The sequence below is a fragment of the Amblyomma maculatum genome, chromosome 4 (genome assembly GCF_055883805.1).
Source record: "Amblyomma maculatum isolate TAMU_Amacu chromosome 4, ASM5588380v1, whole genome shotgun sequence".
Taxonomy (NCBI): Eukaryota; Metazoa; Arthropoda; class Arachnida; order Ixodida; family Ixodidae; genus Amblyomma; species Amblyomma maculatum.
The window spans coordinates 171,728,560-171,755,181 of NC_139347.1; the positions used below are offsets into that span (position 1 = coordinate 171,728,560).

General features: G+C 44.7%; 2 protein-coding genes across 9 annotated transcripts in view; one reads left to right on the forward strand and one right to left on the reverse strand.

The window, feature by feature from the left end:
* LOC146193487 (uncharacterized) overlaps positions 1 to 8,781 on the forward strand; it is a 63,061-nt gene extending 54,280 nt beyond the window's left edge. For 2 of the 8 annotated variants that reach the window (XM_084602785.1, XM_084602786.1), the window contains exon 5: positions 5,787 to 5,943. Coding sequence is in view for 1 of the 8 variants with exons in the window: in XM_084602788.1 (XP_084458914.1) it covers positions 6,951 to 7,047; positions 8,201 to 8,246 (143 nt within the window). In the remaining 7 variants the exon portion in view is untranslated. Of the gene's footprint in view, positions 1 to 5,786; positions 6,168 to 6,638; positions 6,850 to 6,950; positions 7,048 to 8,200; positions 8,439 to 8,540 lie in introns of those variants that run through there. The other 6 variants (XR_014706852.1, XR_014706853.1, XM_084602788.1 and 3 more) reach the window with 6 other exon arrangements.
* LOC146193486 (uncharacterized) overlaps positions 1 to 26,622 on the reverse strand; it is a 402,043-nt gene that overhangs the window by 93,140 nt on the left and 282,281 nt on the right. The window lies entirely within an intron of this gene.

A 26,622-nucleotide genomic window follows, 5' to 3' on the forward strand; every position in this document is an offset into this window, starting at 1 on the left:
TATACGAATCAAAATAGGTTAAAATCTAAAACATTAGGCAAGGTAAAATAAAAAATCACATACCACTAAAGACAGGTAAACAGATGCAAGTTACAATCAGTAGACCCTGGGCCTCTCAATTCAGATCGTTTTATTGAGATGTGATACCTCACTGCTGTACAGCACAATCTAAGACTCGCTGACGCCTCCCTCTTGTCTTTATAAAATACGCTTCCATTATCTCACATGCGAGTGAATTGCGGCTCTTTTCAGAGAATCCTAATCTCATAGAGCCGAGGTTGACAACCCGAGCAGGACACACAATGCTTAGCCAAATTAGACCCTTGCCCTGTTGGTAATGATAAGTTATGTTCCCGTGCACGATAGTACAGAGCGATTAATCTATGAACATCTGAGTGGCCTAGAGTTAAATACGTCCCCTTTTTCCTTCCAATTAACAGTTGATTGTTTGCGCTCGTCCTGTGCCCTGTCGTGGGTGTGTCTTCTTTCGCGCAACAATAAGCTGTTTAAAGTGCTGCACCAACTGGGCCGACAGCACATATTACTCAAGCAAACCACGCGGTCCCCGGTACTCTTACAGGACATCCCTAAACGTTTGCAACCACTCTTTAGGGGGCAATTGGGGCTAACGCGTCAGCTTTCGAACTGTTTCACCTATTTTGATAAAATTTTCAGAGTTGGCTCATCTTCTTATTGTTAGAACTGTAAGGGTACGTTCAATCTCAGGTCCATGTTCACGTCGAACGTTCAACTAGCAAGCCAGTCTCTTGCGTCGTCTTCTTTTTCTGTCGTCTTCTTTATAGCACGCGCCTTTCGACATACGCTCGTCTTCTTTACGGTAGTCACGGGGCGGCTTATTACGAAACCATATCTCGTAGGAGCAGTCGAGAAGACGACGCTCTGGCGCGTGATTCCTCTAACGATGCATGGATGGATGCAATATAGGAGCGTCCCCTTTGAAATGGGTTGGTAGCAGTAGCTATCATGCTCACTTTTCTCCCTATATCTTAATTATTGTTTTAGATTAGGTTAACTATACCATCATTCTATATATTAAATTTTTGTTTCTGCATTACTAGCATTATGTTGCTTTTCTTCTTTTAAGCCACCAATCTTCCAGTCGTTTTTTGCTAGCTTCCACCGCCCGGTATTGCCGTTCCCCGAAAACTGCAGCAGTAGAAGTTCCGGGTACGTCACTCAAAAATAAAACGCAACCTTACGTTTTGTTCCAGCATGAAGCGCAGTGCAGAAACTGAAGTGCAAAATTTATAAAATGGTTTTATGGACTAAAATCACTTAGTGTAAAGAGCGTAATGCATCGGTGGCGTCCGTCGCGCCATCTTTCCGACGTTGAATAAGTTAACTTGAAACATCGGTACGGCGTAAATCCGTAAAAAGAGTTTAAAGCATGTTAAAAGGCAATTGTTGCAACTGTTGCCATACCTTCACATCCTGGCTGCGTTCGCGGCTGGTTTTGCTGCGTTTAGGAACAAAAACTAAGTATTATGCAACCTATAGAGGAACGTACCCCAGGAAATATGGTAGTATTTTTTTAAATGTTATGCTTTTCTGTACCTACAGGAATCGAACACATATCTTGCAATCAGGAACGTTGTGGTGTGGTGTACTTCCATTGCGCCACAGAAGCGACGGGAAATGCGGCCTTTAAATGCGCTCTTATCGGCTTGATTAAACGTACTAAAAATGGCGCGACGGACGCAACTGGCATGATCAGAAGATTACTGCAAGCAATTTTAATCATGCAAACTATTTTATTGTGTATGCATTTTAGTTTATGCACTGCCCCAGGCAGCACACCAACATCGCACCAACCCCGGCCCAACGTCGACAAAAATTGGTACCAACATTGGTGTAACACTGGTTTTTTGAGAAATTACTACATTTTTATATATTGGTCCGGCTTATATGCCAACATTGAACCTGTCTTGGCACTGCCAACATAGGCTATCAGCTGGCCGTGCCCCTTGTGTCAGGTATTGGCATGCCACTAGTATTCATTGGCACATTTTGCATTGGCAATAAACCGGCCGTGCCGCTAGTTTCACATATTGGTATTTATTGGCATGCAACAAGTATTCATCGGCACACGTGGCACTGGCACTGCCACTGTTAAGCCACCTTTAGCCATGCAGTTATTTCACCCTTGCCCTTACTGCTGCCATTTGCTTAACTGTCACTCTGACAATTGTAGCTTTCTTATGCAGTCATTTCCCAATACCACCCCAGGCAGCACATTTCATCGGCCCAATAATGGGGATTGATTGGGGATTACTGGCCCACAAGTGGCCCAATGGTGCCATTGAGCTACCAATAATGTGCAGCCATGCTATACCATAATCATTATTGGCCCAGTGAACTTCACCCATATCCGTTATTGGCATTCAGCCGGCTAACAGCGGTCAATATTGCCCATTCATATTGAACAGTTTGCCATTATTGTATACACAATGAGGCAGCCTGGTCATTATTGGCCAACCAGCTCCAATGGTTATACCACACCATGGTATAACCTGGTAAATATTGACCGGTCAATAACAACGGCTTCTCAATATTGAATATATCTAGGCATACAGTGGTCAATAATGTCCAACCAACTTTGGCGGCTTCCTAACATAATAATATCTTGGTTTCTATTGGTCGATATTGTCTAATGAGCCTTGATGGCTGGCCAGCATTGCACATATCAAGGCATAGCTTGGCTAATATTGTCCGGCCATTATGGTTGCCTCGTCAACATTGAATATATCTTGGCATACATTGGTCAATATTGCCCCACCAGCTTTGGTGGCATCCTAACATTGTATATATCTTGGATTATAGCGGTCAATATTGCCTAATGAGGTCTGATGGCTGGCCAGCATTGCACATATAATGGCATAAATAGGTAATATTGTCCGGCCATTATGGTTGTCTTGTCAGCAATAAATAAATCATGGCATATATTGGTCAATAGTGACCTGCCTGTCATGCGGCCTGCCAATAATGTATACATATGCATTATATTGTATATGGACTGTGATGGCTAGCCAGCATTGCACCCTAATGGCATAGGATGGGCAACAATGTTCTGCCAATATGGATGGCTTGTCAACAATGTTCTGCCAATATGGATGGCTTGTCAACATTGCATATATCTTGACATAAATTGGTCAATATTGTCCCATCAGCTTTGATGGCATCCTAACATTGTATATATCATGGTTTTTAGTGGTCGATATTGTCTTACGAGCTTTGATGGCTGGCCACCTTTGCACATTTCAGGCTGCGGCGGCGCTAAAAAAACAGCAGAAGTAGCTCTGACCGAAACACACATTTCTAATGCTTGTATCCCAATATGACATTCGTCCCAACTAAATTTTTCGCTGGCCCGGGCATCAGTTTACGTTCAACTGTAGAAGGTATTCATAGGCCATACATAATTTGGGCCACCATATATATATAACATTTATTGGGATTAATGTATAGATTGTCCTAAAATTGTTTGACTGAGCTGACCAGACAAAATGCACAGAAATGCCCATCACGGAAAACGTAGAGTATATTTTTCTGAATACATTTTTCGTGATTCGATAATTATTGTGGATGACCTGCGATTATACTTGACAATTTTGGTAGAGAACTCTTTTATTTACGACTTTAGGCACGATTAATTGTTATGTAAAATTCTGCATATAATATCTTCGAGATAATTCCTGCAGACTAGAGGCCCGGATGTCGATCACGCGTGGACGTATACGTACAGAGAGTGTTCCAAACTTTAGCCAAGTGTTGAAAAAATTCTGACAGCACGTGGAATCTACACTGCAGAAATTAGCGAAGGCGAGATTAATGCTACTGCATACGATGCATCACGTATCCTTATCGTTATCAACTAAACGCAGCGTCATTACCATTGATACTGTCATCATTGTCATTATCACTAATTGCAGCGTCATTCTCGTCGCTACCCTCACGGTAGACAAGAATTATATATGGTGCTAGTTTCGCGATCCAGGGTTTAGCGCAGTTGGTTAAAGCATTAACTAGGCTAGGAATTCGATTCCCGGTGGAGACGATTTGTTTTTCTGATCTCGTCAAATCAGGATGATTGAAAGTGATTGACACATCAATGCACAGATCCGATGCACAGATCCCGAACACATCTCGCGCACAACTCTCGCGCACGGGATTTCGTTCCATGGGCCTATTTATACGCATACGATTGCACAAGCATACGCGCACGCTCGAGCACACATCTGATCTGACAAGCAAAAGTTTAATAGATGCGTGTCCGCGAAAAAAATCCTGCGCATTCAAGAAACGCAAGGTACTCAAATGCAAAGAGCGCAACAGAACGTGTCTGTCGCTTGAACAAACACCAGGGGTTGCGTTTGGATAGTAAACGCAGAAACGACCGAATATATCCGGTGAATCCACATCCTGTAAACGTTTGTCCATGATTGGGAACACGCACGCGTAGCATCATTATTTCCGCCTTTTTTTACGTGATGGAAAGAAACCCAACATGTTCAAGCTATAGCAGAGGTGGGAGAGATCGATCGCGCTAGCCAATCAAACACGCACTGCATGATTCGCCATTACCCTAGCTGTTTCCGGCATTCAGCATAAGCACCGACTATACCACGCCTCAGTACTAGCTGTTCTTATAGACAGATATGTTGGGCTGCTTTCAGGGCCTTCGAGTTCTAATATCTACTAAACACAAATTTGTACTGTACTCTTTCGCGCTCTGCTGTGGGCTTCAGCAACAGACAAAGACTGGACGACTTTGGCCATCGGTGCAGCAGCGCATAAAATATTTCAGCTCAAAGAAAAAATACAAGCAACATATATTCTACGCTATGCCTAGCTAATTCACTTGACAAGAAAAGAAATCTGAACTGTCCTGGAATGGTTCGTGTTCTAATGCGACGTAAATCGCACACTGCCAAAAAGTTGTGTACATATAAAATATAAAAAAATCAACAGCACTGCATGGGGCAAGGCAAACGAAAAAAAAAATAAAAATTTAAAACAATTACCTATAGTGTAATGAATGCGCGCACATGTGTCGCCAGCATATATGGTAACAAAATTGAAATTGCATAATAACGATGTTTTTTACGGAAGTTATTTTTGTTCGAAAGCTGTAATATATGGCTCATAATGATGCATTTGACCACAGCGTTTCACAGCGCTTTCCTAAGCATTGTTCAGAAACTATTCAAACATTCATTGCCTTATTATCCAACCATATAATCACCGCACCGAAGGCGTTTCCCTTCAGAGAACTAAATAATTCTATCCCATCGTATCATTCAGGCAGCTAATAGCAATTCATACATATTAAAAGTAATGCGAGTGCGTTACTTTAGCAGTTTTGGGGCATTTTTAGAGAACACCACTCTCGAAGAATTGAACACATGATTGAGAATTAGGTTTCCTCTCTGAAATATTCTGCTGCTTTCACAAGCGCTGCTTCCGCGGGCAGATGATTATACCGCGCTTCTTTCTGAGGACTACCTTGTCCCAAGTTCGTAGATATAGTTTCAATATTGACCCTTGCTTTATTTCTATTTTTTTTACTGCCAATTCAGTTCTTCAAATCTTAGCTCGTCGAGTATTTTGTATTTCTTGCTGCTTTATATGCCCACGCTTAGTTCTACGCGGATTTTTTCTTGCTCTAAATGTCCACCTGATTTGAAAAAAAAAATGAATAACATGTGAATTTTTAACCTTGATGTACCCGTAGTTATGGTCGTTTTCCCTTTACTTTTCCTAAATAGGAATACAGCAAGTATACGGGCTGTTGCATCTTTGCGCGTGATGACGCTTCAAGAGCACTCTGTCATGAATAGCGACCTGTGTGCCATCTTTAATAAAAAAATATGTCCATTTGTTCGAACCGAGGACGATTCCGTGAAAACTGAAGATTGTTTTGCGTATGTCATTATTTGAAACACTGAGGTAAAACGTATTTTTCATTAACAAAAAAAATATAGCGAAATTATCATTCCACTGAAAATGTTACCGAGCCAACAGTCGAGGCGACCAAAGAGCTCCGAACGCACTCCTCGCTGTTTTAGCGAGGCCAAGGGCAAAACTCTGCGCATTCCTCGTCACAAGCTTGGCGCAAAGAACATATGGTTTTTATCCTCTCGTCCTTTTGTCGCCTCTCCGCCCGAGGGCCTTGACTAAAGCAATTTTCCAAACTGCTTTCATCTTCACGTCTTGTAGCCATTTCTCCCCATGGAGCAGTCATCGCGGAAGGACAGCGACCTTCACTGCCCTTTCTTTCCTCCCGGCTAGGCATGCGTTGCTCACAATGCCCCCCCCCCCCCCCTCGTCTACTCCCCCGCACTCTTCCCTTCCTTCCCGCCAACTTCTTCTAGGATCTGTGGGATATTCTTGGGGGGGGGGGGGGGGCGGATACCGGACGCGGGTTATGCCGGCCTAATGTCGCGGCGGCACTCTTGGCGTCCGGGGAAAGGGGAGATTGGATGGGGAAAGGTGGGGGGGAGTCAACTTGTCTGGCTGGCAGCCTTCTGGGCTCGCGCGGTCCTACGGGACCTCTTTCATTTCTCTCACCGCCTTTCCAGCTTTATGCCTCCTCTTTTCGACAGATCGCAAGCAAAAAAAAAGCGAGAGAGAGAGAAAAAACACAAAGACCCTTCTCCCCCTTCCAACCATGCCTCGAAACTCGAAACAAGCGGTTTATTCAGAGGCGTCCGGCCGGCCACACAATCCCCACCCGCTCGAGCTCCCGCAGCTTTGGACAGCAGAACCGAAAACCCAAGCCTTGTGAAAGTTCCAATTCGTTTTAATGACCATGCCTGAAAGAGGATATCTGTATCACCAGCATTTTAAGTTGTTTGTTCATAACTGAACTGAGCTTTCTGATATTATTTCTTGCTTTGTCTCGTTGTAAGATCGCTACTTTTTCTTACCAGGTGTAATAAAGCATCAGATCACTGGGATGTACTCTGCCTGGCAACATTCATTTTGGATTGTTGCAACTGAGGTCTGCGAATCTGCGCTAGCCTTAAGGTAAGATACCTTTTTTTTTGCATGATTTGGTGCTGTATGTTGTCAGCCTTGATCATCATGTCAATAACCGATGTGCTTGCAAGAACGGAAAGCCATTTATTTGGACCGCACCACGCTAGTCAATTCTGAACTGTATTTTCAGCGCATTATTTTGTATGCATAAACTCTGGTCACAAAGACAAAATTTACGGCGCAGAGGTGGCCAATTTGTATTGCAAAAGAAAAATGTGGCCCTGTAAAACATGATGCGTGTTTTGTGTGATTTTCAGGTTACAACTTAATCGCGCGTGTTGTGTGTTAAGTGATAAATTTCTTTTACACACTATATTCAAAACTCATGGTTAAGTTGAGCTTTCTGGATCATGAGTTTTACTTGCGAGCTAATATTTAATATTGTAATTTGTCATTATGAATGAGCGTTTGGAATGGTCTAAACGACTTTTAGCTTATTCAAGTGTTTGATCTTTCTCCTGCGCTAATCCCGAGTAGTAGAAGTGTCACAAAATAGCAAGCGGGTGCAGTTTTACTATCACTTGCAGAAAACTAAAAGCGTCCGGAAAGAAGATCTGCCGAATCAATTATTCTTACTGCTAAATTTGAATTTTTGCGGAAATAATAAAAAAAACTTTTCGTTCAAAAATGTACTTATCCACAATTATTGATTCTTATATCGCGCAGAAAAAAGGGGCTTGCCTAAAACATGACACTTTATCTTCTACGTGCAAGAGCTTCTACTGTCCGCGCGAAGAACACTATAAAAAAAAATTCTGAAAAGGGGATTCTTATTTACAGTTGCTACCATAGTTCTTATACCTTACCACACGTACAAACTTGTTTCTACAACAAACGTGATGCTAAGCTACGGATTTCTTTATTTTTTCAATTTGAGTATATCATACAAACCCCAAAGCATCTGTGTAGTACGTTGATTTGGCTGCAGCTCTGGCAAATTTCAAAATGTTCTGTTTGCCGTAATGATGCGGTGTACACTAATTTTAGCAGCTACGGTCGGAGTGCGACTACCATTTTTTGCGTCTTTTTTTTTTGTTTGTAGTTTCTTTCAGTTCTTGAGGCAATCTACCCTAATGAAAACTATTCAAAGGAAAGCTATTGATCTGAAGCATGCATTTATGGCGATGTCTTTCTTCTACAGGTGTTCGATCACAAAGGCACTACAAGTAGAAGGGGGCAAGCACTGACTACCGTTTAACGAATAGATAATGGAATCATTTGTTTTATGGTTTCAGCATCAACAGCACATCCACATGGGAAGCCGTGCACTGCCAGATGTCGAAACCAATGTAACCAAGTTAATATGGCCGGCCTCACCGAGTATGCAGCTTATTTCAACCTGAGTAAACAAGACAAGAAAGTTGCCTGAGGGCCAACAGGTGGTTCTTTATTTTGCATTTTTACTCCAGGGTCTAGCTGTACTTCCACTTTCCAAAAGTTTTCTCTCTTAATGGGATTATGGATGTTGCTTTTATTTCCAGGTGCCATCTGCGAAAGGAAATACATTGTTATGCACGCTGCTCAAGTCCATATCTTTAAAGGCTGCTGGGAGCTGCTGCCCCTACAACCGACCACAAAAGAAGCTGCGATGAACTCAACACCTTCCTCCAACCTGGGACCTGAGAACACCTTGCCAAGGGACGCAAAAACAGGAGGAGCACTGAAGTCTAAGAGTTCTGCCTAAATATTTCCATTCCCTGTAACCCATGCACACCGAATAAATCACCATGAAATGAACCTTCCAGCTGTATTATTTTCTGTGCATGGATATTCTCAGCATGCTTTATTTCAATGAAGAGCTACATGAAAAATATCAGCACTGCATACACATGGGATGGATTTGTAGTTGCCTATCAGTCATAGCACGAAATAGCAACTAGCCATAGTACTGATTATTGAAACATTCAGCACTATAATGTGCCGGATTGCCAATTGCTGTGGCTGGATGCCAATAATGCAAAACCACTGGGCAAGATTGGATTGGAAATATTGGGTAGCCGATAAATCTGGATGGATGCCAGTTGTAAATATCCAGTGAATAAGCATGGAAACAAGATATTGGATGGCCAGTGAGCTTGGCGAGATAGCCATGATACAACAACCAGTGAGTGAGCTTGGATGGAAGATATTGAGTAGCCATTGAGTGCCATTGAATGCCAGTAAACAAGGTAGTATGCCAATACTGGTTTTGATAGGAGAGCCAATCAAATTGGTTGGCATATATCTTGGCTCGTTGTGCGCCCCAATCAAACGCCAATATTGGGACCAATATATCCCAATATTGGACCAGTGGCGGTCCATTGACGGCGTGCTGCTTGGGACCTTCCATGTCATCTCCCTAAGGAGCCATAAAAACCATGCAATTAAATCAGGCAAGCAAAATATTTTTCGAAAACATTTTATTGAGAGCTCATATACATGTACATGCCACAAGGACATCAGAGGGCCAGAATGCAGTGCAGGAGGCATTCGGTACAGGGCTAATATGGGAGAGGCGAGTAGGTGTAATTGGAAACAGGGCACTAAGCAACACATGACCAGGTAGTGCAGGTAGTGGTGATGGGGTGCAGTGTGCATTGCTCATCATGGAAGGGGCTGGACATGTTGAGCAGGGTTGATGCACTATAGCCTTGTAGTGCAAGAGGTGTTGCAGGAATGAGAGGGTGAGCATGAGTGCATTCCAGGGCAGTGTCCATCATGGATGGAAAATGGCAGTGGACTGGTTGAGCATGATAGTTGGCAGTGAAAGGTCAATGGATCAAGTGATGAGGTTGAGGGGGCGGGGGAAGCGCATGGCCCAGGTAGTAAGCTGGGCACCCCGCAGGAAACAACCATTCAGGAACAGTTTGTTGAGGAGATTGGCCCGTGGGTGTTACAAATGACATCTGCACAGAAGACAAGCATATATCACCATAAGATTTAAACTCACCTTCTCAACACTTATTCAAACACATATTTGAAGTCTTGTGCTCTATACAATTGAGTACAAAATACAGAACCCCGCTACAGTAAAACCTGATATAGTAAAGTGAAACTGATGTCCCAGTTCATCTTCCATAGGCAACTGTACATTTTCCCCCTTTATAGTGACGATGTTTTTGGTAAAAAACGGTTAATGGCGACGACTCCCGCCCACTACCTAGAGTCGCGAGGCCAAGACTTTTTGTATTTGAAAACAGAACAATAAGGCCGAGTGTTCGTTTAGGTGGCTTTACTACTAGCCGTAGCAGCAGTCAGAAGAAGCCTACTTTACAGAAGCCTTGGAGCCGTGAGGGAAAGCGCGCAGCGCGAAGAAGAAAAAAGTAAAGCTGTCTACAAACATAGCAAGGAGGCGGCGTGTTCCATTCAGAAAGTAAAGGAGTAAACGTGCGGCACGAAATAGGGAAGGGAAAGAAATGGGTCAACATTCACTGCAATCTGCAGTACAAATCATGGGGCAGTGGTGACAGAGAGTGGAGGTGAAGCTAGTAAGGTCTTACAGCACTTGAGTGCCATGCGAATTTATCATTTATTGCCTTTTAAAAGACAGAAAGAGCAAAAAGAGACACCATGTTCATGCAAGGCTTTACTTTTTACATGAAATCTAACTTGGTTGCATTCGTAATCACGTCTTCATGCTTCAGAGGTACTTCCACAAGATGTAGAGAAATTTTATAATGAAAAAATCACACAGAGATGATAAAAGCCAGATGGAAGGTATTTAGATTTTTTTTCATTAAGCAACAAGACGTGTTCAGTAAGTGCCTATTTAACTACTAGACAGCACTTTCAGGACCATATCATCACAGACCACTGATACAGTAAAGACCATAATATAGTAAATATTTTCGCTGGGCTGAGTGTCTTTACTATAAAGGGGTTCTACTGTATATATTGAAGGCCTATTGCCACACATTCTTCTTTTAGAGCACTTTGCGACAGATTTCTGGACCTGCAAGGGCATGCAGCATCTTATAACGTAGGGATAATAAACATATATGCAAAATAATATTCATTCCAGATACAAAAGAAATATATTTGGAAGAAAAATCCTGCTTCCGGCAAACCGATAACTTCAGGTGGATGCTTAGTGTTACAGTTCCTGAAAATATGACGGTTCAGGCTCCAGAACGTTATATTTTTAAAAACTTCTTAAACATTCCTGCAATAGACAATATGGATTACTAAGCATGCAAAACTGGATATTAAAGAACACATTAACGAATATTTTTCTGGAGTACACCAGTTACAGGCACGCATACATTACTGCGGCCAGAATGAAGAAATAATTGCCCTGACAGAATATCAAGCTATCTTCAATCAGCTGAGAGAGATGTGTACATTGCAGATATTCTCAAGGCTGCGCACGCATATAATACTCTGAAGATAACCGTACCATTTCAAGTTCCAGCTTTTTAGTTTTCACTGCTTTATTGCTTGCTGCATTCTACTATAAACAATTGCTTTACTTGTAATGTACCAAGGAATAGTTTTCATACAGTGCTCATTATAAATTAAAGACACCAGAACAACATGCACACAAACAAGAAAAGAAGAACGGGACAGAGTGCCATTCAAAACTGATCTATTGTGCAGAATAAAGTACATATATATCTCACTGCCGGCATATGCACAAGGAACCCATTCAGCGTCACGTAGTTTAAGATATGTTCAAGAAGCCCATGCCTCATACCATAGCCTCTTTCTCTGAGAAATCATTCTTGAACATAGCTTATCTTGAAATACAAGATGCTGAATGTGATGTAGCTGAATGTGTTCCTTGCTCACGTGCCGACAGTGAGATATATATGTACTTTGTTCTGCACAATAAATCAGTTGTGAGTGGAACTCTGTCCCGTTCTTTTCTTGTGTGCGTGCATTGTTTCGGCGCCTTCAGTTTGTAACAAATAAACACGAACAAGCACAACAAGAAGTTCTAGTGATCATACAGTTCATGCTTGTTCAGCTAAAATTATTACAGTCAGCCTGCAATGAGCAATTGAGCAAGTACTAGAAATTTACTTTGCATAGGAAGGAAAATGTTATGCTAGATCTGAGTACAATGATATCGTACTTCCTTATCAGCTAGCAGCCTACCAGGTATGCATTTTCCCTCATCACAGCTAATCATATGGCCATAACATCGGCAAACCTTCCACGTGCAAGATTATATTCAGTTAGGCATACCTGGGTGATTTTATGTCCAGGTACCAGGTGTGGTGCTCGGGCATCTGATTTCTTCAAATCAATTCATAGTAGTTGTTGGTATAGAGAATAGTAATCTGCCTGAATATCTGAGGCCAAATATTATTTCATTGCTTAAGCACGCCTTAATATACAATGCATGATGTGACTTTGGGATCATCAAAAAACGATACATCTAGCATGACAGTGATTTTTCACTTTCACCCTATCACAAGTTCCTTGAAAAACCAGTTTAATCCTGAGCTGAAAAGTTGTTTTGCACACATTTTATATTTCAGTATCTATAAAATGTTGATATTTTGTGAATATATTTCAAAATCAAAATTTCTTAGCAGCCTCACAAATTATTTTTTTTTCAAAAATGGACAATATTTTGTACTCAAATTAAAAATAAGATTGTGCCTGGAGAAATAGTATTGTTTGCAGAACAAAACAGCACAGACGCAAAAAAGCACACATATCGCTCAAATTTAATGTGCAATACACGAACTGAGAATTCATCTAAAATTACAAGCACAATATCCTTGTATACATGGACTCGACAGCACCGGGTTGAATCAGCGTTGAGTAAGCAAGGTCATCATTCTCGACACGGCTGATGTCTACATGAACTCGCTTTCTAGTGAGTAAGTATCGTAGCATAGCGTAGCATCGAGATTCGAAGTTATTGTGCTAGTTCTTACTCGTATTTGATCCCATTGACTTTTACTATCGAGAGCTTCGATTATTTTTTATTGTTGATGAGCGCTAAAAAGCATTCATTTCGAGTGACGCTCGTCGCCGCTCCAGAGGCTTTTTCCTATCCCAAAATCCCATAACTATACTCCCTGACTGGACAGCGTCTACATGCATAACTAGACTCCCTGACTGGACTGCGTCTACATGCCTTTAGATAAGCGGGTCAAGCGAATTAACTAACCCCCTGAAATCGAGTTAACGCGACCCGCTCCGCCGCCTATGTTACTCGACCCGACTGTGTATACATGAACCCCACAACTGATTTTTCACTCGACAAACGTACTCGACGCAATTCTGCCGAGTTCATGTATACAGGGGTGGAACGCACGTGTAACAAGTAACAATGCCGCTAAGAATCCAATCTGCTTTCTTCTGGCTCATCCAGGTTTCTAAAAAAATATCTTGTCTGACAAAGGAGGATATTTGGAGTTAAGCAGCTAAGCAACACAAGATCCACATGCTTGCTCTAACGCATGACTCCTCAGTGCACTTACAGTTGCAATTTGCTTGGTCATGTGGCAGTTCACTAAACCGTCTGACTAGATATCACAATAAAAAAAAAACATCGGGGAATCATTTCTACTTTTATTAAGGCATGCAAAAGCTTTTTTGTTGTTGACATAGCATTCAGAGACTGCGGGAGTTTGGCAGTATTATACGTCTTATTTCGTTTGGCAGCTGCAAGGGGATGTAGAAAAAGAAATATGAGTAAGGAATATAAGGGGTGACAACATCCCGAAATGAAACTAATGGACCAATGATGCACACTGCGTATCTTATATGGCGTCACTGGTAACATCAAACACAGAAAATCGTCCTCGAGTATGACGAATTTGAAGCTCAGGAGGTGAGTTGGTTGTGAGCAGGTAGTTAGAAAAGGGCAGCCCCCCTGAGAGGTAGGCGGAGAGATCACTGCCACCCATTATGGGGAAAGCCCTGGCAAGCATGCAGGCAAAGGTGCAGATATATAAGAGCAATAAATGCACAAGGAATGCACGCCTGAATGAGCAGCTGCACTAATAATTTCCTTTTGTCTTTCAGCCCACCCCTCCTGCACTGTAAGCAAATCTGCTCTGTTTTCCGAACACAGAACCATATGCAAAAACAAACATTGTTCTCTAAAATTTACAAAATTTGAACGAGTATTGCATGATGATCTTTCTGCAAATGTCTTGCTCTAGGGTTACAGAATAAATTCATTGCAGCTACGAATAAAGCGAGTTGGGAGCTAATGGCGAATCTCAATGGCTTGGGGAGAAAATTATTTAAAATTGCCACTTTGAGCAAAGTAAATAGCCTGGTTTAGATCAAAGTAATATTACATCTACATGGCTGAAGCCAGTGTAGGCAACCAGAAATGTACAAGCAGTCAGTAACTGCATGTCTGTATGAACAAATACATACAGTGCAGGCAGCAGTAATGAAGGGAGAGTGGAAGGCAAATAACCTGAGCAATACTGAATGGGTTTCTTCTCTGCAACCTCATTACAGGCTTCCTGCGAATTCTTGTAATGCAAGCAAAATCAAGTATGCTAAATATTCCATCACTTAAAGCACCTGCACTCCCGTGTTACGCAAATGACAACTACTTCTTAGGTTCACAAGCTATGTCTGTTATTGTGCTATTACACCACAGGTTGACTCAATCATGCCTCAACTTGAAATAGTCACATACTGTTGAAATAAAGCAACGAAATATAGCACCAGCTATTAAAGCACTGCCAGGGACATGAAGGATATTATTTTCTGCATACTGGTCGGCAAGACTTCTGAACAAGTAAGCCTTGAGCTAAAAAGCCAGAAAAAGTCATATAGCATGCAATCATATAGCAAAACGCCAGCAGAGCATTTAAAGCCTTTATATAATGCAAAACAAAGGCAATGTGTCATACCTACCGAGGCAATGTTTCCTTACACACAGCATGTTTCATGGCAAGGCTCCCACAGTTGTTGACAGGTTTGCAGCACCAAAATGTTGACGATGTTGTCTGCCTCACATTCAGGCAGCCCCCTTTTGATGGCAGATGATTGCTTGTGCAAAAGCAGTGCGATGATACAAGTGGAGCAGCTGGATTGCGGGCGTTATAGAGCGAAGAGTCCTTAATGCAAGGAAAGAAAGCCTCCATTAAATCGATGCCTCTAAATCATGATAACAGCATACCACGGCTCTTCTCTGTTTAGTTAATCTATAATTTCAATTGAAAGCTGTCTCAAAAAATGGATTAATTTCAACTCTATGGTACACATGGTATAACATAACTGTGCCAGGGCGGTGGGGCGATCAGTTAGCATAACGACCGGAAAATGCATACTGATGTTTCATGCACTCTTGATGCTGGAGTAAGGTGTCATGGTGCGAAGAACAAAATTAAAAGCAGGCACGGGCGCCAAACGTGTGCTACACAACCGACGCGACTAGAGGTGTGCACGGGCATAAATTTTGAGCCCGACCCGGGCCTCATGCTACAAACCCGAACCCGGCCTGGGACTGAAATTGCCTGAGCCCACCCAGCGCTCACACTTAAGGCTCCGGCCCTGCTGGAGATGCTATAACAGACCAGTTGCAAAACCTACAAGTCGGCTTCCCTGTGAGGCAGGAATTCGTGCACAGTGGCGACAGAACCTGATTCAGGTATAATAGTTAGGTGCAGCACATGCATCTACCACAGTCTACGCTGCTTGGGATGCAGTTCCCCACGCACAGGCCATTGTCAGAGAAAGGTTTGCGGGTATTCTTAACACTGGAATAAAGGGGGGCGCGCTGTCACCCTAGGGGTGAAGAAAGAAAATTTAGAAAAGGGACACTAACCGGCGAGGGTAATAGTGGGGTGACAATGCGCACGCGAATAATACTGTGACGAATGGGCAAGAGGTGCGGGAATTACCCTACCCGTCAGGCGATGTGCTAGCACTGTGCCCAACTATTACCCCAAAGTCTATGCCGCCATTGTGCAGGAATGTCTGCCGCACCGGGAAGCTGACGTGAAGGTTTTGCAACTGATCTATTGCAACTGAAGCAACGATACAGAAAGAAAAAAATAGGCGACAATTCCTGGCGATGCATCGCGCGACGACAACGCCAACGCCTGTCGCTGCCGCTGGTGCACATCGCACAGAGCGAAGGACCTCAGCGACAAAGACGCGTTTTCCGTCTTGCTTTGTTAGCGCCGCCGCCTCGTTTGGTAAATGAGTACAGTTACGCTATATCCAGTTTCTTGCACTAAGCAGCAACACTGATGAAATTTCTTGAAAAGCGTCGAGCCCCCCCCCCCCCCCCCCCAAAAAAAAAATGGTCCCAGCGCAGCGTCGTGCTACTATACTGCGATGCAGACATGATTTAAAACAGTGGCGTTTTTCTGCAACTTTCAAAAACTAGCAATATCTAGCCGCACTAGCATTTTTCGTTTTGCAATACTACCCTACCAAGCTTTTACTAAACCGTCTCGATGCGCTCATATATGCACGGATCAGACGAAATGAGCGTCTGCAGGTTTTTCGCTCATACCGGACTAGGGAAACAAACTTTGCATGCAATAAACAAAAAGGAAACAACTAAGGTGAGTACCCCGAAGATTTTTGCGATTGGCTGCCTAGCGAGCTGGTTCCAGCATCATGAGCGATTTTCTAAAAACCCGGAACCTGGGCGACAGCGCCGAGCGGCAATGCTTTAGCGGTCCTCAGTGCACTGCGCATCGTGCTGCTGCGCGACTCATGCGGTTAGCGTTTTATCGCACCAGACACGAGAAAATATGCTTTTGCCCGGACTCCGCTGACTCCGCCGGAGGGCACCCGAGGGAACCCGAGCGGCCGAGCCACGCAACGGCTATACCCCGTTCTAGCCACTGTAACGCCGTGAATATCCGAAGTTGGCTTTTAGGGCTCAGATGCGACGCAGTTGTTTACTTTAGAAAATCAGTACTCTGCAAAACAGTAACGGTTTAACTTGAAATAAGCTGCAAAATGATCGACATCAAGTCGCGCACACTGGAGAACCACTTCTGAAAAGTTAACAACGTAAGAAATATGCTAAAAGGAGACAAATCTCCCTAGCACATGGCTTACGCAGCCTGCAGCAACAATGAAATCTAAGACAACGCTTGTAATTTAAAAAATGCTCAATCTAAGAGGGTAAAAGTTTGCTCCAATATACACAAACGCTTTATGAAATCTGAATGAAAAAATTTGAAAACTTACATGGAATATTTCTTGAAGAAAGAAGCATTTTCCGTGCGCGGTGCCACCGAACGTCGAGCCGAGCGAACGAGTGGCCGTTGGATGGACGAAGGAACGGAGCGCCCTCTTTGAAACAAAATACTACTGTCGTCGTCATTCCGGCTAAGCGATTGTCGCGTCATCCTTCGAGATTTTTAGTAATCGCCTTTTCAGCAGCGGCAGCATAGATGCGCTCTGCGGCTGCTCATCTATGTAGGGCTCTCTGCCAGCCGCGAAGCGCGTCGTCGCCCTGGAGAGGCGCCTAGCTGTTTTGTTTCTAACACCCAAACCTGTTCAAGTTGTATTTTGTGAATGCTGTGTTCTACTACGAATAGTTTGCTCACTTCTAGCATACCAACTAAAATTCATAACGCCTTTAACATCGACTTATCACAGTATGTTTCATTATCACATAAGCGAGAGTTGAGAAACCATCACGCGTTCACGCTAACCGAATTTTCATGTCACAGTGATGCATTTAAACATTCTTTCTTCCCGTTGGCAACAAGCGAATGGAATTGCCTACACTCATCTGTTACTAACGCTGACTCATTTTCAAGTTTTTGTTCCAAACTACAGGCCACGGTGTGAGCTGACATTATTCGGTTACAAATTTCGCTTTCTTTTTTCTTTCGCTTGTTTAACGCATTCGACAGCCTGTTATCCCATTGTTTCGTTTTTGAACTTGTATGTGTTCTTTATTTTGTGAGCTGTTTGTGCGCATTTGATAACACATTTTCAGTTTTTTGTGCTTTAAGAATTGCCTAATACTGTATCTTTGTAGAGCTGCTTTATTTCTTGTCATCATCATTTTTTCGATATTATGAATACAATGCCCACCTGCTATGGTCTCAACTAGAGACTGGCAGTATTGTAAATAAATAAATAAATAAATTCTTTCACACAATAGTGCTCAATCGAGTGGAATATTTCAATCACCCTTAAATGAAGATTTGAAGCAAGTTTGTTGAAAATTATTGAGCTAAGCATCTCAGTACCACGACTTGAAACCTCTTTATAAGCTAGTTGCATACGATGCTTACATTTTTTCTCATATATCCGCACCGTCAGCATCATTCTATCTCATAGATTAGTCGTTTGTTGGCCCGATTCATTAGGCGCTTGTTTTTTTCTCACAGTTTAGTTCCTTGCGTATATTTTATAGGCCAAGAAAATGCGGTAAAAGCACATTTCTCTATCTAACCTGTTATGAGAGCCCGGAAATGTTTGAAAGAAGTCTCCAGTCTGTTAGGGTTTGTGTTTTTATTACTGCGCAATTCCTTCCCCTGGGGGCGGCCGTCCGCCCCTTGGACCCTGAGTGGTGTGTCGACCCGTCCACCGCTTTGGCGCACCTGCGTGGATTTCGACGCGCGTATGCAACCTCGGACCTTGCTCGCATCGCATGCGGTGAGAGAGTGCGATCCGGGGAACGACAGGAGTGCGAAGTGCGCGAGGATGGAATTGAGCGGTGCGTCAGCACGGAGAGCAGCCGGTGGAAAACTGCGCGAACGAGCGTGTGCGAAACAAAGATGTGTCATTGTAATCCAGTTGTTAATATACCCATTGTACCTTTTCGTATTTTATTTGTGTTTCCAGTCTTTTCTTTCACATCTTTTTTTTCGTTCTAATGCGAACAAGTCAGTTTACATGTGTAAAATTGTAAAAAAAAAAAAAAAAAACTCCCTTCCCCGCGCACGCCTGTAACAGTTCCACCACGAAGGTAGATAGAGAATAATAAGCTTTGATACCGAATTAAGCTTAATTGCAAAACAACGACTGCTTTATTTAGTTTTTGAACTCTACAGTTATTCCTTCTTGCCATTTGTAGCGCAAGCATTGTAATGCAGTGAACGACGACGGAATCGCGAAATTGGGGGTGTGAATAAAAGCGGAGAAACGCTACAGACTTCTTTTTTTCGCACTTGTGCAAAACAAAAATAATCCAGAAGTTCAAAAATTATGCTATCCATGCACTTGCATGGCGTCCAATCAAATGTTCTGCTGAGCTGCCGTTCTTGTATACTGGCTGCTACCCGAAGCTATTTTGATTTCCTATAAAATGCAGTGTGACAAAGCCCCACGCGGATATATTTCGAGTTTCAAGTTCTTGTGAAATGTGGAAGCCGGCCCGTCGCCGTGCCGCGGGCAACTCTAGCTGGCTCTGCGATCATTTTTGCCACTGCAGTGGATTTGAATATTCGCGGCTTGTTTAGCAAATAACTGGCGTACTCGTTTAGCGAATGAGTGTTTCAAAATAATCATGGAGCATTTACCAGTACCGTATGTGTGCGATATTCCATCAGTGATTAATGCGCCATGGTCATTGCAGTCGTATTTTTGATTATACACGTATGGAATGGTCTACTCTCGCAAAGCCTAAGACGTAAGTTATGCTAGCTCTACGTATGTCAAATAGGTATATGAAAGAAATAGAGCCTTAAAGTATAGCGGCTGACGCATTGCGTCGTAAATTCCTGCCCGGGCGGCGGCCGTGTGCACCTTGAACCACACGTGGAGCGTCAGGACCAGCGTCTTGGATTGCATCGCGCAGCGTGTAACCCGACAACCCCACCTGCAGGGCGCATCCACTCGGGCAAGTTGGCGCCGCTGTTGCTGGCGCCGTGCCTTTATGTTTTTCTTCCTTTGTTTGTGATGTTTTCAATGCACCTAGCAAGCAGCGAACAGAGCGTTCATATTTCGGCGCGAGTGAGTGCCATCAGTGGACTGGAACAGAAGTGCGCGGGGTTTCGTCAACAAGGGCGGACGCTTGAGAAAAAACAAATTTGCGAACGAGTGGGATGAAGAAAAGTGAAACTGTAACCCAGTTATTTGTTTCAGCATACCCTAATATTATTCATACTGAGATTGTGCGTGCAGTGTTTTCTCTCCATTTTTTTCTAATACTTCCCTTCTTAGAGCGACAACGAAGCAGGAAGCGTCGATACGATTTGCCATATGTGGGAACGTCCATGCATGTGCGGACCGACGTTTATTTACTGCTCAATAACCTCGCTTTTTTTTAGATCACCATTGTTAAATCGTTTAAGCGAAAGTACGTGCTGCGATTCTTCGTATTCGTATAGCTTAAACGGCCTAGTGTATTTTTAAAGTTTATTTCGATGGAAGCGCGCTCGCCATAGTCGATCTGAGTCACGTACGAGCCTTAATATGCCGATGCTTATCGCTCATTTTTTGCATCGCACTGCATGCGTGTCCTGCGGTAATCGTCTGTTTGAAGCCAGTGTTGTTAAACCTAATACACTCGGGGGCAAAGAAATTTGCTACAACTTTTGGAATTCTCTTCAACCAGAGCAGCAGGAATCGCCACGGGAGCAGCTATGAAAGAACCTAGACCATTGCCAAAGAGAATACAAAAAATAGTAACCATTGCCTACGCACGATATATGACATGTCGTTTTGATTCTTTCTAATCTACCGGTCGGCGTGGAGCTCTTTATCGCCGCCTTGACGGACCAGCAAACGGTGGTGAACTTATTAATATTTGACGCCGTTGACCGATTGTCGGTCTCATCCAAATTCGTCACAGTATACATGTGGATTGATTACAGTGGCAGCTTAAGTCAATGAAGATCTAGTGTAAAAGAACATGGTGTAATCCCGAGCAACATCAACAACAGCTAGGTGGGATTAAAGCAAACGCGACTGAAACCAGCACCGCGGAACTTCACAAGACTATTTAGACACAAGATTTCCGAAGTATTTAAAATTGCAAAGGTAACTTGAAAACATCGATTATAACAGCACAGTTAACGACTCCAAGTATTAAACGAGCCTGCCAACCGCAAAAGCACGCTAATGCGGTTTCCCACGGAATATTTCCACCACATGCTAATTTGCATCTAATATTGACCAGTAGGTGAAATAGACAAGACAGTGTTGACTGAAGTGTGTGCTAATGCATTTGGCGGGACAGGGTAACAGAACTGACAGTATTGTCCAGCATATGGCATATATTAGCAAACGTCAGTGGAGTAATGGCTAACGCTGTTCGATATAGCCATCCTTATGAAAGGGCAATGCCAATACTGTTGATATGTAAGGTATGTCAGTGTATATCTGACATTGGCGGGCCATTGTAACTGAGCTCACATTATTGTCCAGCATATGCCGAATATTGGCCAACATCAGTGCACTGGTGGCTAATGCTGCCCGTTATAGCCATCCTTATCTCATGGCAGCGCCAACACCGGTGATACGCCGGATATCCAGGCCCATCATTGCCATCCTCGTATAATGGTACCACCGATATTGTCAGGGCATCGGATATGACGGGTCAATGTTGTTATCATTATAAATAGGTACGAACAATATTGGTTAACAATGTGATCCTCAGGGCCAATGTTGGACGTGTTATAGAATGGCACAACCAATACCAGCATAAGATGGCAGTGCTGGGCCTACATAGGGCTGATCTCTGCCAACTCACTGACAATATTGGCCCGGGCTCTTGTGCTGCCCGGGGCAATGTATACTAAAAAACATATAGCTTTATTGACTTCCTTTTTTGTTATATTTTTTAGTAATGCCACCCGGCACTTCCGTTGCTGCAGTTTTCAGGGAATGACAACATGCTCTACCGCCGGTTTATTCACCCGGCCATTGGTATCTCTAAACCCCAGTGCTTCAGGAAGACTGCCTGCGCCTGCATCGACTTCCGGATGGATACCTTTACACTCGAGTATAATATTGCCGCGAACGGTTTAAATCTTTATTTGTTCATGTTCGACAGCCGCTGGCATGCGGCCTTATCATTGTTATTCTGGGCGCGCTTATCAATTCTGTATCCCGTGTTTGTTCATGCTCGTTGCCGCGATACGTGATGTACGTTTCTTTGTCGCGAACTATGCGCCGAGATCTGTCTCGAAGATTCCGATCACTCGTGTATTTTCTACAATGTTCTAGGTTGTCTACTAGCAGTTTGCGACGTTATCTAGGTTTTTCTGAGTAGCCTATAAATTGAGCGTTGACGAGAGTGACGGCCATTTCTTTGCTCGACAATTGACTCGCACGTTGCTATCGCCACCGCCGAGTTGCTTAGTTCTTTTGCGGGCGCAAGTCAGCCCAATAAAGAGTTTCTTCAGTGAAACCAACGACTCTTCATTTGTGTCATCGACCTTGTCACCACCACCCGACAATTTGGTCAATTGTTTCACTGGAGTTACCACATACAGCACATGTGTCATCTTCATTGTTAAATTTCTTTTTGTAGCTGCGTGTTCTAAGGCACCCTGATCAAGCTTCAAAAAGTAAGGCACTTCCTCTTGAGTTATCAAAGAAAGCTTTGTGGGGCCCTGCACCAGATATCTGTAGGGCCCTTGGCGCGCCGCGCATTCCAAAGCCGCGCCACTTCTCAATGCTCCCTGCGCGCTGCCTGCTTCCCTCTCCCCCCTCGTTCGGGGATAACCGGTCCCACGCGAGGAGGCTATAAAGGAAAGCACGCGCCGCCTTCTCTCTCTCTTCGCTCCTTTTCTTCGTTCTTGCTTCTTCGCTCCTGGCGCTTCTCCACGGAAGACGACCCGCAGGCTGCAGCCCCCTGGACGACGACCCCGCACCACCTTGGACGACCCCCGCGCTGACGTGGAATTAAAGATGTTTGTTACACGGCCCGCTGTGCATTTGTCGTGCGCATCCCTCGGGCAGAGGAACCGCCCACAACTGGCGCCCAACGTGGGGCTGAATTAGCGACCATGTGGACGATTTCTCTGCCGACCTGGCAGCGCACGGCAACACGACGGGTCGGTCTTTTGTATGATAGGCGCGACGCCATTTTGATTTTAGGGCTATTGTGTGTGCAGATGACGCAGAGTGTAGTATAGCAGTGTTTGTGCAGTGTTCTAATTTTGTTTTGGTTTATGTACGTGTTTTGTAGTGTCGGGCGGTGTGTGTTTTAATTTTTTTTGCATATGTAAGCTTTATGAAGGGTTGTCGCAGCGATTAGCCTTTGTGACTAGCCTCTTGATGCGGGCTAGGTGGTAGTTGTGCGCGTGCAGTTGTCCTGCGGCTCCCGGCCGGCCTTCGTTGTTGAGTGCAATGCCTCCGAGAAACGACGTGCCAGATAGGGCCGCCGCTTCGGATGCCAGTGCATCCGGAAGTGAGGTAAGGGACGCGGTAGTGTCTGCGCAGGTTACCGATGCGTCCGCCCTGATGAGGCAGATGAACGAAATATTGTCTGTGTTCACCAGTCAGCTCGGTTCGGTGGCTAGCGCCAACAAAGCCGCAGCTGCGGCGACAGTCTCGTGTCCGCGGATAAATGTAGAGGTTCCCTCCTTTTCCGGCTTCACGGACGTGAAGTCAGTCCACGAGTTCTTGCAAGACCTCGAGGATTATCAGACGGCACTGGGTTCCCCAGGCGACGTGGTGCTTGTGCAGGTAATTCCCGTAGCCATTTGTTGAGAGCGCGGCGCGATGGAGATGCTGCCAGCCGGCCTTCCAGTCGATGGCAGACTTCACAGGTCGCTTCCGCGCAGAGTTCTTGCCTCCCGATTACGAGCGTCGGATGCTTGAGGAGCTAGCGTTGCGCACACAGCACCCAGAGGAGAGCTTCCTCGAGTATGTACGCGCAATTCAGGAGCTCTACAAGAGGGCAGATCCTACGGCAACCGATCTTGAACAGGTCGCGCGCGTGATGAGGCAATGCCATCCGTGCTTCAAGCCATATTTGCGGGGACGTCGTTTTGCGAACCTCGAGTCCCTAGCACAGGAAGAGAGGGTAGTGCAGGCGGAGTTACTCGTTGAATTGCGCTACCAGCCAACCCCAGGCCAGCCGAATCGCTAGAGCCGCGATGGGCCTGGGCCGGAGGCCAAGACTCCGCGCCACGAACCAGTGGCGCAGACGTAATGACGGTAGGGCAGGAAAGGCCAGAGGAAGGCTCTGCGATTGCTCGCGCTCTTGACCCGTACGCGTTCGAGCAGCGGCGTCCAGCTGGGCTCGCCAGCGATGTCCGCACAGGCGTGGAGAGAGGGAAAAGACGTCCTCAGCCGCTTCGTAGAACGCGGCATCCCCCGACCGCGCGGCAGGAGAACGATCGGCTTTACTGGAATTAGCCGGGCCACGTGGCACGAGAGTGTCAAGCAAGGAGTATGCAGGGAAACGCGGACCGCTGGCGGCTATAATTGGTAACACCAGCCTGTCGCCGCCGGCGGGAGAATTTCGTGGTAGCCACAGCGGAAAATGGGAAATGTACTCCCACGCCGCGTCACCGGGCGACCAACCCGGGGGCGCAGAGGCTTTTGACCCCCTCGCCTGTGGAGCCCAAAGAATGTTGTCGCGCTCGAGCCCTTTTATGCTAGTGCGGTTAGCTGGTCACTGCTACTCGGCACTCGTTGACACGGGCTCAACTATGTCACTGGGTGGTGATAATGTGTTCGAGGCCTGCCGTAGATGTAACATCCGTGTCAGGCCAGCCGAAATCCCTTTGAGCTTAGCAGCAGGGATGGCAAAAACGGAGGGAGCGGTACGTCTGGTCTTGCGTTTTAACGGCAGGAAGCGGAGGCATCGCTTCGTCTATCTGCCTGGCTTAGCCTTACCAGTAATTCTGGGAATAATATAATATAACAACAATATAAATTATTTATTTCAAAAAAATGACATACAAATACGAGCCTGCCCAAGCCAACAATGGGCTTGTGGGTCAGCGCTCGGCAGAATGGAGCAATCCAGGGAGCGGCACAGTAAGTCAATATTGCCCAAGACTCAAAATAAAACTAATGAAAGGCAGTGAGAAATGACAGGGAAAAAATAAAAAAAACAAAGAAAGAAAGAAAAGAAACAAAATTACACATACAGATCAAAGATATCAGATTTTACTTCTTTCCGTGTGCTGGAAGATAAAACATTATCTGGCAGGTCGTTCAACACATCAGGTACATAGAAGGCACGAACACGTTTGCCGTATATTGTCCGTACTCTTGGTATGGTAAAGCGGTCGCGTGGACGTAATGTTCTGGCGGGGACATACGGGAGGAAGAACTCATTGTTCCATATATACGAAAGGATTACCGTTTCTTTGAATAACAGCCTGAACGAGGGCATGTGCGAGCATGAAAAAAGACTGGGATTGCTAGTAATGTGCACACCATACATCACCGCCCGAATTATGGATTTTAGTAAAGAATCAACTTTATTGCGCCAAAACACTGAACAGAAATGAATGAATGAATGAATGAAGCCTTTATTGAAAGGGTGGGATGGCTCTCGGTTGGTTGGTTGGTTGGTTGGTTCATAGGAAGGGAAAGGCGCAGTATCTGTCACACTTGCTCGGTGGACACCTGAACCGCGCCGTAAGGGAAGGGATGAAGGTGGGAGAGAAAGCGGATAGAGAGAAAGGGGAGCCGTAGTGGAGGGCTACGGAGTAATTTCGACCACCTGGGGATCTTTAACGTGCGCTGACATCGCACAGCACACGGACGCCACTTCGTTTCGCCTCCATCGAAACGCAGCCGCCGAGGCCGGGATTCGATCCCGGGAACTCCGGCACAGTAGTCGGGCGTCTTACCACTGCACCACCCCGGCGGGGCTCTCTCGGCCGCTGTTTGGGTTCTTGGGGAGTTTGGAGGGATGGGAGTGCAACTTTGTCTTAACGGTTCTTCAAGCTGGTGCTTGTTGCTTGCCATGCGGCCGATCTTCGCGCTGTAAGTCGACCTCTCTCACACTACTCGAAGCAGGCCGCTCTCACTGCCGTATGTAGCAATGGAGTGTTGTATTTCGGTGCTTGATATAACCTGACCTGCTAATGTGGGCATGTCGTCGTGTGGAATATGCGTAATTTTGTTTCTTCCTTGTGAAAACGATGGACATTGCCATATAAGATGTTCTAGGTCTGCTGTACACTGTTCCTGACAGTGCGTGCATATGTTGTGTTTGAGTGTTTCGTGTCTTCGGAGAAACCACTTGTCAAGTATGTGCGGTGTGTAAGCAGCGTTTGTTATTACTTTGTTGAGAAATATCTCTTGTGGTCGAGTGAGCCCTTTCGTGTCCTCAAACACCGGCGTTGGTGTCGCTTCATGTAATCTAAGCTTACTGTCGTGTTTTATTTTGGTGCGTACATATTGAATCATTGATCTGCCAGGGGAGCCTGTAGTGAGCATTGTTTGGTAAGGATTTAAGTCTATCGGTTTAAGCATGGAGTAGGGGTGTGGGGCATTGTACGTTTCAGCAAGCCCACCTGCTTGCGCGGCGACCGCTTGCGCGGCTGCGTTTCCCCCGTCCGTGCCAGTATGTCCCGGTGTCCATATAATTTGAATTTCTATTCCAACTTCCCGCATTCCCTTCAGCCTCTTTCTGATGTCCTTGGCCACTGCGTCGTCTGTAGTTGGTGCCGTCAGCTCTGCAATCGCTGCATATGATTTGGTTAAAATTCGATATCCATTGAAGTTATCTTTTCTGGCTGCAGCGGTCGTAATAGTATT